The sequence below is a fragment of the Leptodactylus fuscus genome, chromosome 1, assembly GCF_031893055.1.
Source record: "Leptodactylus fuscus isolate aLepFus1 chromosome 1, aLepFus1.hap2, whole genome shotgun sequence".
Classification (NCBI taxonomy): domain Eukaryota; kingdom Metazoa; phylum Chordata; class Amphibia; order Anura; family Leptodactylidae; genus Leptodactylus; species Leptodactylus fuscus.
In genome coordinates this window covers 182,531,004-182,544,127 of record NC_134265.1, presented here as the reverse complement: position 1 = coordinate 182,544,127, position 13,124 = coordinate 182,531,004, and the positions used below count along the sequence as shown (strand labels likewise).

At 42.5% G+C, this 13,124-nt stretch overlaps 2 protein-coding genes across 2 annotated transcripts in view; both read right to left on the bottom strand.

Moving 5' to 3' along the window:
- The window catches only part of LOC142211209 (stimulated by retinoic acid gene 6 protein-like), a 58,769-nt gene that overhangs the window by 24,774 nt on the left and 20,871 nt on the right, over positions 1 to 13,124 (bottom strand). Inside the window, exons 10-13 of the mRNA XM_075280361.1 lie at positions 11,295 to 11,445; positions 10,326 to 10,401; positions 2,118 to 2,199; positions 807 to 855 (exon numbers count right to left, since the gene is read on the bottom strand). Of these exons, the coding sequence (XP_075136462.1) occupies positions 807 to 855; positions 2,118 to 2,199; positions 10,326 to 10,401; positions 11,295 to 11,445 (358 nt within the window). The remainder of the gene's footprint in view (positions 1 to 806; positions 856 to 2,117; positions 2,200 to 10,325; positions 10,402 to 11,294; positions 11,446 to 13,124) is intronic.
- The window catches only part of NCBP1 (nuclear cap binding protein subunit 1), a 278,082-nt gene that overhangs the window by 245,406 nt on the left and 19,552 nt on the right, over positions 1 to 13,124 (bottom strand). The window lies entirely within an intron of this gene.

Here is a 13,124-nt window from a genome sequence, read left to right as displayed (position 1 = left end):
TCCCTGGAATTTAGCTCTTATAAGAGCTGTTGGTTGTCTTCTCCTTCCTATCCTAGCCTGTCCCTGCCTACCCAGAATCTAAGCCCTAGCTAGCTGGACGGAAACCTCCGTCCTCGGTGAATTGCAAGCTCAGAATGACGCGAAGCTGGGCGGCGCTGTTCTTTTAAATTAGAGGTCACATGTTTTCGGCAGCCAATGGGTTTTGCCTACTTTTTTCAACGTCACCGGTGTCGTAGTTCCTGTCCCACCTACCCTGTGCTGTTATTGGAGCAAAAAAGGCGCCAGGGAAGGTGGGAGGGGAATCGAGTAATGGCGCACTTTACCACGCGGTGTTCGATTCGATTCGAACATGCCGAACAGCCTAATATCCGATCGAACATGAGTTCGATAGAACACTGTTCGCTCATCTCTAATCTTAATCATTTTTAGTTGTAAATATTTTGGTGTTTGCAGCAGCCATTTCAGTTTGATATATCTAATAACTGATGGACACAGTAATATTTCAGGATTGAAATGAGGTTTACTGTACTAATAGAAAATGTGCAATATGCATTAAACCAAAATTTGACAGGTGCAAAAGTATGGGCACCTCAACAGAAAAGTGACATTAATATTTAGTAGATCCTCCTTTTGCCTCTAGTCACTTCCTGTAGCTTTTAATCAGTTCCTGGATCCTGGATGAAGGTACTTTGGACCATTCCTCTTTACAAAACAATTCAAGTTCAGTTAAGTTTGATGGGGTGCCCAAACTTTTTCATAGAACTGTAGATAAGGTTTTTTACACAAAGCCATAATGATTGACATACCCCATAAAATATATGCAACTTGCCAACCGGAATATCTTGCTATGGCAGCCTAGAAATGATAATGAAAGAGATGAATATTAATTGCAAACAAAATTACATATTTCAGTATACACATCTGAATATTGCTGTCTGAAAATCATGCTATGCTTACATTGTCTCTATACATCAAGGTGCATCGCAGTATAAAGTATTGTTTTGTTTAAGCCTTCTTGCAGACAACTGTATGAAAGGTGAATGTGCTGGGTTTTTTCCCAGATAGCACACTGAACCATTTATTTCTATGGGCCCGTACACATTACATGGTACCATGTACAGGCCAACAGTTGGGGCAGCAAAATATGGAACAGGTCCTATTCCTGTATGATTTTGCAGCTCTGCTTTGCCGGCTCCTATTTATTGAATGAAAAAGGCAGAGGAAGCACGGCTGGAGCACGGGCAGCACATGGATGGCATCTGTATGTCCACCATGCACCAACCGTGCCATTCACTCACAGCAGCTAGTTAGCATACAGTAGGGTGCAACCTGTTTAAGGCCCATTGTCAGGGGAATTGTCAGAGACAAGTATTCCTAGAAACTTCTGTTTGCAATAATTGCCTGGTTTAAATGTACAATTTACAACTGAGCAAATTGTCGCTTTCCAGGTGGTCGCATCTTTTATGCAGCATAATAGGTGGTAGTTTACCAGATTATTGGCAGCACATCATCCGGTTTTAACCCAGCAATGATCAGTAATAAATGCTCCTAGGAACACTCAGTCCCAATTATTACCTGTAAAATGGCCTTAAAGCCGGCTGCCAACGACCAAGTGCTAACCATTTGCCGTGACTGAATGGCAAAGGGCGGTGCATGGAGGTCACATGGATGTCATCCATGTGCTTCCCATGCTTCCATGGCACCTTTCATTCAATGAATAGGAACCACGGAAGCAGGGCTGCAAAATCGAACATGAATAGGACCTGTTCCATATTTTGTGGCCTGAATTGTCGGCCCATACGCAGGACCGTGTAATTCACAGTCATGTGTATGGGCCCATAGAAATGAATGGGAAAACCCCGAATAGCACACTGACCATGCATACGGTTTTCAGGAAGATAGGAGAATATGTGACTGACACATTTCTCTGGCAGTAGCCTATTCCCTCTCATTGAAACACATGCTTGCTTAGCAAAGCCAAGTGGGCATGGTATTAGGTTTTTATCACAGGAATAGCCATTGGTCCAACAAGCATTCAGCTGACTCTGTCTCAGGTGTATGGCCACTTTAAGAACTCTTAAGACACTGAATTATCTAGTGCTTTATAAACAACTTACCACGCTTTGTTTGGATGAAGGGTTTTGGAATTTTACGGGAAGAAAACCTCTCTCTCCAACCCACAGTCTCTTCATGTGCTTTCTACAGTTAAAAGCGATGCAAAAGGTTACTAACCTAACCAATGGTTTTCTTTAAAACACTTCATGAAAATAGAATTAACCTTTTATTGCCTTATATAAAAACATTTTAGTTGATTGCTGTTACATGTGATATTGTTTAATATTCACCAAAACCCATTGTTTGTTTTACCGCATAATCTCAATGAATGCTTTTTAGACTGGCCAAATCCATTTGGACTTGATGACCACCTTAGACTGAGGCCCCACGTATCTGCAAAGTGAAGGATATTAGACAGAATCCCATCCACACATTGCAGAAAAATATCCATAGTGGAAATGCTGCGATTTCAAAAACACTGGCGTTTTTGTAAATTGCAGCATGACAAATATACCTACAGACATGCTGGCAGTTTCTGTATAGGCATAATAGGAACAGAAAGGAAACAAAAGAAAATTTTAAGAACTTTCTGTGAAAAGCAATATGAGAAAAGCCATGATGCGCTTCCACTGTGGTCTTTTCCATCTATTTCACTGTGGCTCACTACATGAGGCCTTAGTCTAAAGGAGTTTTCCAGATTATTATATTCATGTCATATACTTTGTCAATATCAGCTAGTTGGAGTTCGACAACCCGCACCCTGCTGATAAGCTGTTTGAAGTAGTTGAGGTGTTCAGACTAACACTCTAATCACTTTACTGTATACTGAGCACATTGCTGTACATTGTATATTGAAAATCATGTGTAAACAATTGGAGGAATAATTTCACATTGCAAGAAAACAAAGCAGAATTGCTACAGCAATGTATTTAGGAAAACTTTTCAATTTACATAAGCTAGCTGTTATGTCCTCACCCGTTCGAACTCCTGGGTCATCCTCTGGCTTCACTGTACGGTGCATGATTACCTGCTCCCAGACTCTTGTGACTCTGTTTTGGCACTGTTAGGGTTAATCTTTGTGCGTTTGTGATTGATAGCTTATCTGCCAATCAAGCCTGGGACGAGGTTCTGGACTTCCTTAAATTGTCCATCAGCCCACACATGCTTGCTGGCTATTGTGTCTCTGACCTTGCTAAGCCTTTGACCTTGCTTTTATATTGTATTTTCTGACTTCTGCAATTTGGGTTTTGTGACTACTCTTTTGGATTGCAATGTGGTACTGTTTTGTCTCTCTGGTTTGACCTTTGTCTGGCCGACTCCTCTTCTGTTTTCGGTTGTTTTGTCCTGTTCTGTTTATCACTTATCTAGAGTAGGGTTTGTCGTCCAGTTGTCCCTGTCATTAGGACAGATGTGGAAAATAGGTAGAGACATGGGTTGGGCCTAGGTTTAGGGCTCACTGTCTCTGTCTTCCCTTCCTCCAGCAGCTATTATTGGAAATTACCTTTGGCAATTGTAACACTATCAGTATAGATAGGATCCTTGAGATGGGAATACCCCTTAAGGCTAAGGCCCCATGTGGCCATAGTGACTTGCACAGAAAGTTCACAGAGGATTACTCTGTGGACTTTCTGCTTCAATTATAACTATAGGGAAACTGCCTGTATTTCCGTGGGTATAATTGACATGATGCGATTTCCAAAACCATGACAGTTTTGAAGATCGAAGAGTTTCCACTGCTCAAATTTCCCATATATCCCTTAAAGCAATTCTTCTAGTCAGAAGTTACATGGAAGCACAGTTTTCTCAACAAGCAGCATCAACTCTCTGGCCACTCTCTGGAATGAAGTCTGCTCTTCACCCCCTTTTTATAGTCTATTTCCACCATAACCAGTATTAAGCAATGCCTAGACTTGATCCTTTGTTTCAACCACTATTGTGGGAAAGTGGGGCTCATTTCAGCCATGGATATCAGGTTTTCTAAACTGATAAGCACAGGCGATAACTTCTTAGCAATCTAGGGGTTTGGAGTGGGGTTCCAAGGTGAACTTTCGTGCCAAGCACCAGGTCTCAGGTCCCAAGCAAAACTTTTATGTTTGAATTGGTGCCACATGTCCCACTCTAGTTGTCCTTTACAGACACAGATGAGTTGAATCTGAGACATACCTTCTGCCGACCGGGACTGCAGGACACGACCCAGAATCCAGGTCTCGACCTACAGGTTGCAAACCACTGCTACATAGAATAGCCTGCAATAGAAAGTATAGAATGACAAGCCGGAGAGCCTTCACAAGGCTCCTGGTTCTCATAGATACGGGACACAGGCCCCGGAGCTTGCTCCTGGTGCCTGCAATCACCGGGAAAATGGCAGCATCCCAGGCACTGCCGGTAAAATGGTGCCTGAGGTCAGAGGGGTTAATGCCCACGATCAGTGCCCGCATTAGCACTAGCATTAGCACATGGTGTCTGCTGCATAGTTAAAGAGGACCTTTCACCGATTTGGGCACAGGCAGTTCTATATACTGCTGGAAAGCTGACAGTGCGCTGAATTCAACGCACTGTCTGTTTTCCCGATCTGTGCCCCAGGTAAAGCGCTATCGATCCCGGTACCGTTGCGCTTTACAGTCTGTCAGGAACGTCCTTCTCCACAGCAGTGCCTATCGCGCTGTACAGTGTGAGCGAAGAGGAACACCCCCTCCCTATGCTCACAGTGCTCGTCCATAGACGAGTATTATCAGGAGGGGAGGAGGCATTCCTCCCCGCTCACACAGTACAGCGTGATAGGCGCTGCTGTGGAGAAGGCCGTTCCTGACAGACTGTCAGAAACGCCTTTCTGACTTTAAAGTGCTACGGTACCGGGACCGATAGCGCTTTACCAAGGGCACAGATCGGGAAAGCCGATAATGCGCTGAATTCAGCGCACTGTCAACTTTCCAGCAGTATATAGAACTGCCTGTGCCAATATGATGAAAGGTCCTCTTTAAACACCTGGCATCCACCATACTAGTACAGCGGATGTCAGGAAGGGGGTAACAGCCTTGCAGATGGTGCTGAATATAAAGCAAGTATAGCAGATTTGAAGTGGTCCTGCAACCCAAATCTGTCTAATATACAAGACTGGTAACCCGTGGCTGCAGTACAGAAATAGTTCACAGAAGCAGGGAGTCTTGGGGCGAACAGCTTTCTATATCCCAAAGCCAAGGGAAAGTAGGTTGCCCCTGTATCAACACAGAGGCTGTGTCCTCCTATCTCTTCATATAATCCTAGACAAACTAGATGGTGTTGAGATCAGGGTTGTGTGGTAGCCATTTCAGGATTCCTCCTTCAAAGAGTGATCACACCAAATATTGATTTCATATAGATTTCTCTGATGTTCGCTCATTACAATTTGTTAATTGACAAAAATATTTGTATTTTTCAAAACATTTTAATTGGCAGCATTGTTGCCACACCTGCCTCAATGTTTTAAATGGTCCTTAAAAAATAAATAAAATTATATATATATATATATATATATATATATATATATATATATATTAAAGCACTTGTGAGTTTAGCTCAAGATTTGGGAAGTAATATTGAATTTAGGGTGTCGTCCCTCCATATCAGATGCACGAAATGGACTCACATGCCGGCTTCTCCTGACAGTATAGACACATGTGTTACGTATGCCCTCTCAGCATATCTGATAATGGCATACTACATACTAATTCTCAGACAATGCATTTCTATACTTAATAAGCCTTCATGGCATTAATGTGTATATTACACCTCAAATCTCTACATACACTTAATCGCTTCTTTTTGTAGAGGACCTGCCCAGTGGTAAGTACAGATTAGAAGATTCAGTAGGAAAGCAAAATGCCAGTCATTAAAGGGTTAATGCTTAGGAACACTGATGGGCAGTAACCATCTGCAGTAACTATGGCAATTGTGCTGATGTCATAAACACATGCCTATGACATAAAGAACCTATTAGGGAAAGTTCCAGAACAGAAGGGCATACAGCCATATGCAGCAGCAGCAGACTCGATGTGTGGAGACCTGGAGCTTCATCACTCCACAATCTATGAGGGGAAAAGGGGACATCTGCCTAGGCATCCAGATCAGCCATATTCGCCTAGCCAGCCAGATCAGCCATATCCGCCTAGCCAGCCAGATCAGCCTTATACTCCTATTCCCAGATTAACCCTAGCGATCAATGGGGTGACAGATGTTGCAGCCAGATCTTCCTCACATCCGGTACAAGCTGTGCGAGGCCTGGAGAGGTCTCATTGTTACATGTTGGCGATAACCTTCTAAGCCCAAGGGAAGGGCAATCCTCCAGCCATGGTTCCCTAGAGGTTTCCTCCACAGGGGGTTTTCCTCTCCTGAGTGCTGGAGGGTGACTCTTTGTGAGTCGGGGGTACGCCATTTTCAGTGTCTATTTCATAGCAATTGGCCTGATTATAAATTTGAGACACTGATTGAAATAATTGTAATGTCATTTTCAATAAAGTTCCTTTTTTCAATTTATCACCCGATTAAAGTGTTTGTGTCTTCTTTTGTAGAATATTTAGTTAATGTGATTTTACTTGAGAGTCAGGATCGATGAAATATGTCATGGGAAAAAAAGCCAAGATATTGAATGTGCGGGTTTCTAACCCTGTGCTAGAAAACAAGGCGCAATGTGGCAAATCTTTGGTGCAAGATTTTAAAGGTCTATATATTTGAAACCGCCCATAAATCACCCCATTCTCAAGACTGCACCCCTCAAATAATTCAAAACAGCATTTGTGGAGTTTTTAACCCTTTAAGTATTTACACAAATTGAAGGTGATCTTTAAACATTTCATTATTTTTTTAATAATGTGTTTTTAATAATAATATATTCATTATATGTAAATTAAATTTACACACTCACAAGGCATTAAACTAGAAATCCATCTCTGCATACCCAGCTCTGCTACATCTCTGCATAGGCACAGCATACCCACCTCTGCTGCATTTCTGCATACTCACACGGCCCTGCTATGGGTGTAGTGTATAAAAATGGAGGGGTTGTTATGGAAACCTGGAGTATAGCTATGTGTGACAGTTGGTGCGCCGTGCCTGTGATTGTTCTGGCATCTCAGCAGCTCATTGGGATGCCATATAATGAATGTGTTGTTAGTGTTGATGATCTGCCTGCTGTGGCATTTCGGCCACTCTGAAGCTGGCCTGCCACCTAACATGTACCTGGCGCCATGCCTGTGAATGCTTTGGCATCTTGGCAGCTCGCTGGGATGCCATATAATGAGACTGTTGTCGGCATCGAAGATCCATCTGCTCTGGCATTTTGGCAGCTCTCAAGCTGGCCTGACGCTGAACTTGTTTCTCGCGCCGTGCCTTTCATTGTTCCATCATCTCAGCAGTTCACTGAGACGCCATATAATGAGAGTCTTGTTGGCGTCGATAATCAGTCTGCTCCGGCATTTCATCAGCTCTAAGAGCCGCTTGATGCCTAGCTTGCTCAATCCTCTTCAGCTCCGCTTGAGGAGAACTTTGTCGACTTCTGGCTACTTTCATGGCTCTATTTTTCCGCAAATGTTGCAACAAACTCTATTTTCATTTTCCCAGCATGTTTAAAATTGGAAAACTGACAATTTGAATGAAAGGGTTTTCCCAGGTCAGTGTCTGAACACGCTGCCTCGAGTGACGGAGTCTTCAATGGAGACTCTGGTGCAGGTGTGAATGTAGCCATAGGCTAAGGCCCTATGTTTTTTGTTGCAGATTTTGCTGTGGTTTTTTTTTTTGAGCCAAAGGCCTGAACGGCTAGAAGATGAAAGGGAAAGATATATCAAGTACTTATACTTCTACCTACTGACTAATCCACTCCTGGCTTTGGTTCAAAAAATGCAGTAAGGTGTAACAAAAAAAGCTGCATTTCGGTAACTTGGGGCCTTATGCTTGGTTCACATCTGTGTCTGGTAATCCATTTGGGGAGTCCATGTGGAGACCCCCAAACGGAGTACTAAACGCATTTGCAAGCAGTGTGCAGTGAAAGCACATGGACCCCATAGACTATAATGGGGTCCGTGTGCTTGCGGCGGGCTGCCCACACAAATCATGCGGACATGTAAGTAGATTGTGTCTAGATGTTCTCTGCAGAGATCTGGTGGCAAGCACATGGACCCCATTATAGTCTGTGGGGATCTGTGTGCTTTTACTGCACACCGCTTGCAAATGCGTTCGGTATTCCGTTCGGGGGTCCCCATGCGGACTCCCCGAACGGATTACCGATGCAGATGTGTACGAGGCCTTAGCCTTACAAAGGTTTCTACACAGATCTATGCTTATGGCTTATGCAAGGAGAACTCCTTTTTTCTGCCCCTAAATAAATTAATTAATTATGCTTTAATAAGGTCTTGGTACCTACTAAAAATATTACAGTTCAATATTAGTGGCATCCACACCAAAATATGTTTTTGGAAGTTTCATACTACAAGGCTAAGGCAGTACCTACCAGGCTATTACCATAGAACTGAAATGTACTGTATATTAAAGTGCACTGTGTACTGCAATTTAGAAACTGGCACAATTGTTCAAGAAAAAGTGCTGGGATTCTGGCTAATCCCATCCAAACATTGCAGAAAGTAATCAGCAGTGTAAATGCTGCGATTTGAAAAATCACAGCATGTCAATTATACATACGGAAAATTCTCAGCTCCAGTCCACTCAGGCTTTATTCAAAAGACTGTTATGAAAACTGACCATGAAAAACAGGTGAAATGGTCCATTTTTCATCTGTGTGGCATCTCTTTTTACCAGGGGTGGATCCAGGGTCGGGCGAGCCGGGCAACCGCCCGGGGCCCCGCACCCAGCGGGGCCCCGCAGCCTGGACCTAACAAAACGCAGGTCAGGTCAGTCGGTTAGAAGCGCGAGGCCCTTAAGCTCAACCAGCCCATAAGCAAGCAAAGAGTAAAAGAGACATAGAAATCTGTTATATTGAAATTTCTCACTCCGAAATTATTGCGTCAGTGTGAAATACTTAAAGAAGCCCACAAAGCATTGGCCGGGTGAGCCAGCAGGGCCCTGCGGTCCGGACCTAACCGAAAAACACAGGTCGGTTAGAAGCGCGACCCCTTAACCAGCCCCATAAGCAAGCAAAGAGTGAATCAATGTGAAATACTTAAAACCACAATCCGGTATTTTTTAATTTTTTTTTTGTAGAGCCCTCCTGAGCCTAAAGTGGCTCGAATTCAATATAGAACGCATTTTTGGGCTAATTTTTTCAAAAAATCCTGGGGAGTATTCCATACCCCCCAGTAGGTAGGGCCCCTCCAAAGTCAATTGCCCAGGGCCCCGCAAAGCCTGGATCCGCCACTGCTTTTTACAGATCACTAATAGACTATGACGGGTCTGTGAAAGACAGTCAGAAAAAGGATTGTGTTTGAGGGGTCATTTACACTAATCATAAAAAAATAAAAATAAAATAGACTTCTATAGATTTAATGGGGTATTCCCATAACTCTTGTTCTTAAGCCTGCAGACTCTGTGCTCTCTTCACTTCCTGGATTTCTTGGCACATTGGTGGGCGGGGTTTCACTTACTCTGCTATTTGCTATGTTTGCAGTCTGTAATGAGGGATTGGTTGTAAATGCATTACCACAGTATAAAGCTGATGTGGAAAGTGATGTAGCAGAGCTGGATTTGAGTCAGCTTGCATTATGTACAGAGGTAAAGGACTCCTTATCTCAGCCCTTATCAGCCAAATTCAATTAAACCAGCTGATAAGTGGAAAAGCTGAAGATAGACAACACAGTAATCCCTGTGCTCTCACCTCCCTCCTCCCCTATCTGAGGAGCTCCATTGCTTGTCAGCCCCTCCCTCCCCCCCTGAGAGCAGGCAGCCACACTTCACTTGGGAAATGAGCAGATAAGCCCAGTGGCCAAAGAAACACAGTGTCAACAATGAAGTGAATAAATTAAGATAGCGGCCAAACAAAGCAGTTTTGATAAAAGCAATGTATTTAGGAAAAGTCTGAAATCCACACAAACTAGCAGTATAGATAGGATGCTTTTCATGGGACAACCAATTTAAAGACAGCCATGTGATGACATTATTTCACTGTTGTGTCAATAGAGCCTAAGTAAATGGGCACCCATATGAGGCTTTATACCCTAGGGGAATTTGAGAAAATTCCTGATGAAGTAAAAGGAATAAGATGTAACGGTTTAGCTTTTAACATTTACCAATAAAAAATGATCACTGGATTCATTTTTAGAATGTACACTGATGTAGTAATATCTTACCTGTAGCAGACTAATATGTGGAAAATGTAAGAGACTGTGACTGCACATGCTAGGAAAGTAGTGAAAAACCAAACACCTGAAAAAAGCAAGCATATCATTCTAATTATTGTAATACATTGCATATTTTCAGATGTGCAAATGTGTTCACCCTTTTAACCACCTTCCTACATCTCGACAATGTTGTACACTGAAGGAGAGCGGGGTTGAGGCCACACATTGCGGAAATGCAGCTTCTATTGCTGCAGATTTTGCTGCGTTTTTTTAAAGCCAATCCTAGGAGTGGCTACAAAAGGAATGAAAAATAGATAGGAATCTGTTATACCTCTACCTTCTGCTCAACCAACTCCTGACTTTGACTCAAAAAAACACAACCAAATCTGCAACAAAAAAGATTAAAGGGAATTTGTCAGTTGCCAAATGCCTCCCAAACTAATTATAATGCAATGAAGGGTCCTTTATAGGAGTAGAAACATATTTTTATTGCCACAAACCGATGAAGCAATGCAGAGATAATCATCTTTCTATGGATATGCAAATCATCCTGTGAAGATGGCAGAGGTTGAAAATGTCACCAATGGGCTGCAATTCCACAAAGGTTTGGTTTTCCTCCTATTAAAGACTCTGCACAGCATTAATATTGGTTTCAGAGGTATTTTGTATATGTTTTTTTTAATTAAACATGAATAAATTTATAATTATTTTATACACAATTGTGAGAGTTTTTCTGTATTAATCATGCATGGTGCTTTTGTCCCATACGTTGTTGCTTTATTGGCCTTTTTTCAGTTGTTTATGTCACTGAAGCATGTCAGAAGACATCTTCAGTGAGGATCTAATATTTCCACTATCTCTTTCTTGTCATCTGAATCTCTTATCGCAATCCTCAATTGCAGTGAATGTTATATTACCTTGCATTCCTTTTTCTAAATTTTAAGATTTTAATTTTGTTAAACAAAAAGTTTTGCCTACCTATTAATGCTTCATTGAACTCTCTCATAGCAACAACAGACTGGTTGTAATATTCCCAGGGCATTTCTGGTGCTACTTGCTCCATCTGTTCTTCCCATTTGTATAGCAAATTTGCAATTTTTCTGTAGATACTGTATTCCAAAGAAACAAACTGTGGAAGAAAGGGACACAGCAAAAAAAAACAAAACAAAAAAAAAACAAAACTGAATAAGGCTGCATTCACACTGAGTAACGCTGGCGTTTTTTGTGCTTATCTTTGCACATAGCGCCACATTAACGCGGCGTATACGCCGCGTATACGCTGCGTTTGCGCCGTTCAACGCGACCGCAAAATAGCGCGGCGCAAACGCGGCGTATACGCGGCGTTAACGCGGCGCTATGTGCAAAAATAAGCACAAAAAACGCCAGCGTTACTCAGTATGAATGCAGCCTTACAGCCAATAATAATTATAATAATAATAATTGTAAAAGGTTATGTTTAGAGATGAGCGAGTAGTATTCGATCGAATACCTCCCCTGCATTGGTGTAATCGGTCGAATACCACGTGGTAAACGCAGTAAAAATTCAATGCCCCTCCCACCTTGCCTGATGCTTTTTTACACCAATAACTATGCAGGGGAGGTATTCGATCGAATATTACTCGCTCATCTCTAGTTATGTATTTGCAAATCATTAGAATAACACACCTAAACTCTATCCCATATGCAGGGCCGCTTTAACCATAGGGCCAATGGTGTACTTGCACCAGGCCCTATAGTAGCAGGGGCCCCCTTTAGACAGCAGGACAGTCCTGCATTTGCTGTCCCGTTGTCCAGGGAAGTGGGTCTGAATTACCCCAATTCATCACTATGTGTACACAGAGGGGGAGGTGAGAGCAGGGAGGCTGCTGCTGCTGACTCCCTCACTTCTGCAGATCAGATAATATACAGATGCTTGCACAGAATGGACTCAGTGTTATCTGTGTGTTTACATAGAGAAATAACAGACTGGGCTTTATCAGCAAACTGCAATTATCTGAACGGATTGTCCTGTCGGCACTGAGTAAGCGACGTCACTTGTCCTATCTCCCAGGTCCATAGTTATAGCAACGCTGTGTAAACAATGGGAGGAATAATGTGACATAGCAGGCAAAGAAAGCAGATTTCTAAAGCAATATATTTAGGAAAAGGCTTCAATTTACATAAGCTACCAGTATAGATAAGATCCTTGAGATGGGACAAACCCTTTAAATAGCTTGCCACTACTCAGGAAGGGACAATGTGGCAGCACTCTGGTTGGCTCAGTATCTCAGGCCGTAGATCCAGCAAATATGTCACTCATAGGCATAGCTATCTTACAGCTGTTAGCAGTCCTGTGCTCGAAAGTTTGATGGCCATAAGTAGGATAACACAGATTGAGAATCCTAGCACAATACCAAACCACATACTACATCCATTACAACAGCACGGCTTCCCAGAAGAAGAGTCCAGGTGCTGAACTGAGCTGCCTGTAGTCCAGAACTTTTACCAATAGAAAATATCTGAAACATTATGAAACAAAAGACCCAGTAAAAAAGACCCAGGACTGTTGACCAGCTAAAATCCTAAATCAGACAAGAATGGAAAAACATTCCTCTCCCAGAACCTTCTTATTCCTTCATTTTGTTAGTCAAGTTGTCTCACGGTGTGGACAGATAATGGGAAAACATCCTTGGACAACACAATAAAATAACTACAGAACTCTCTCAGAGTGCTAAACATAGAGGGGGATGGGGGATGGGAAGAGGGAGATGGACTGGTAGGTTTTAAGGCAGAGTAGGGAAGAGGGAAAAAAAAAGGGAAACAGAAAAG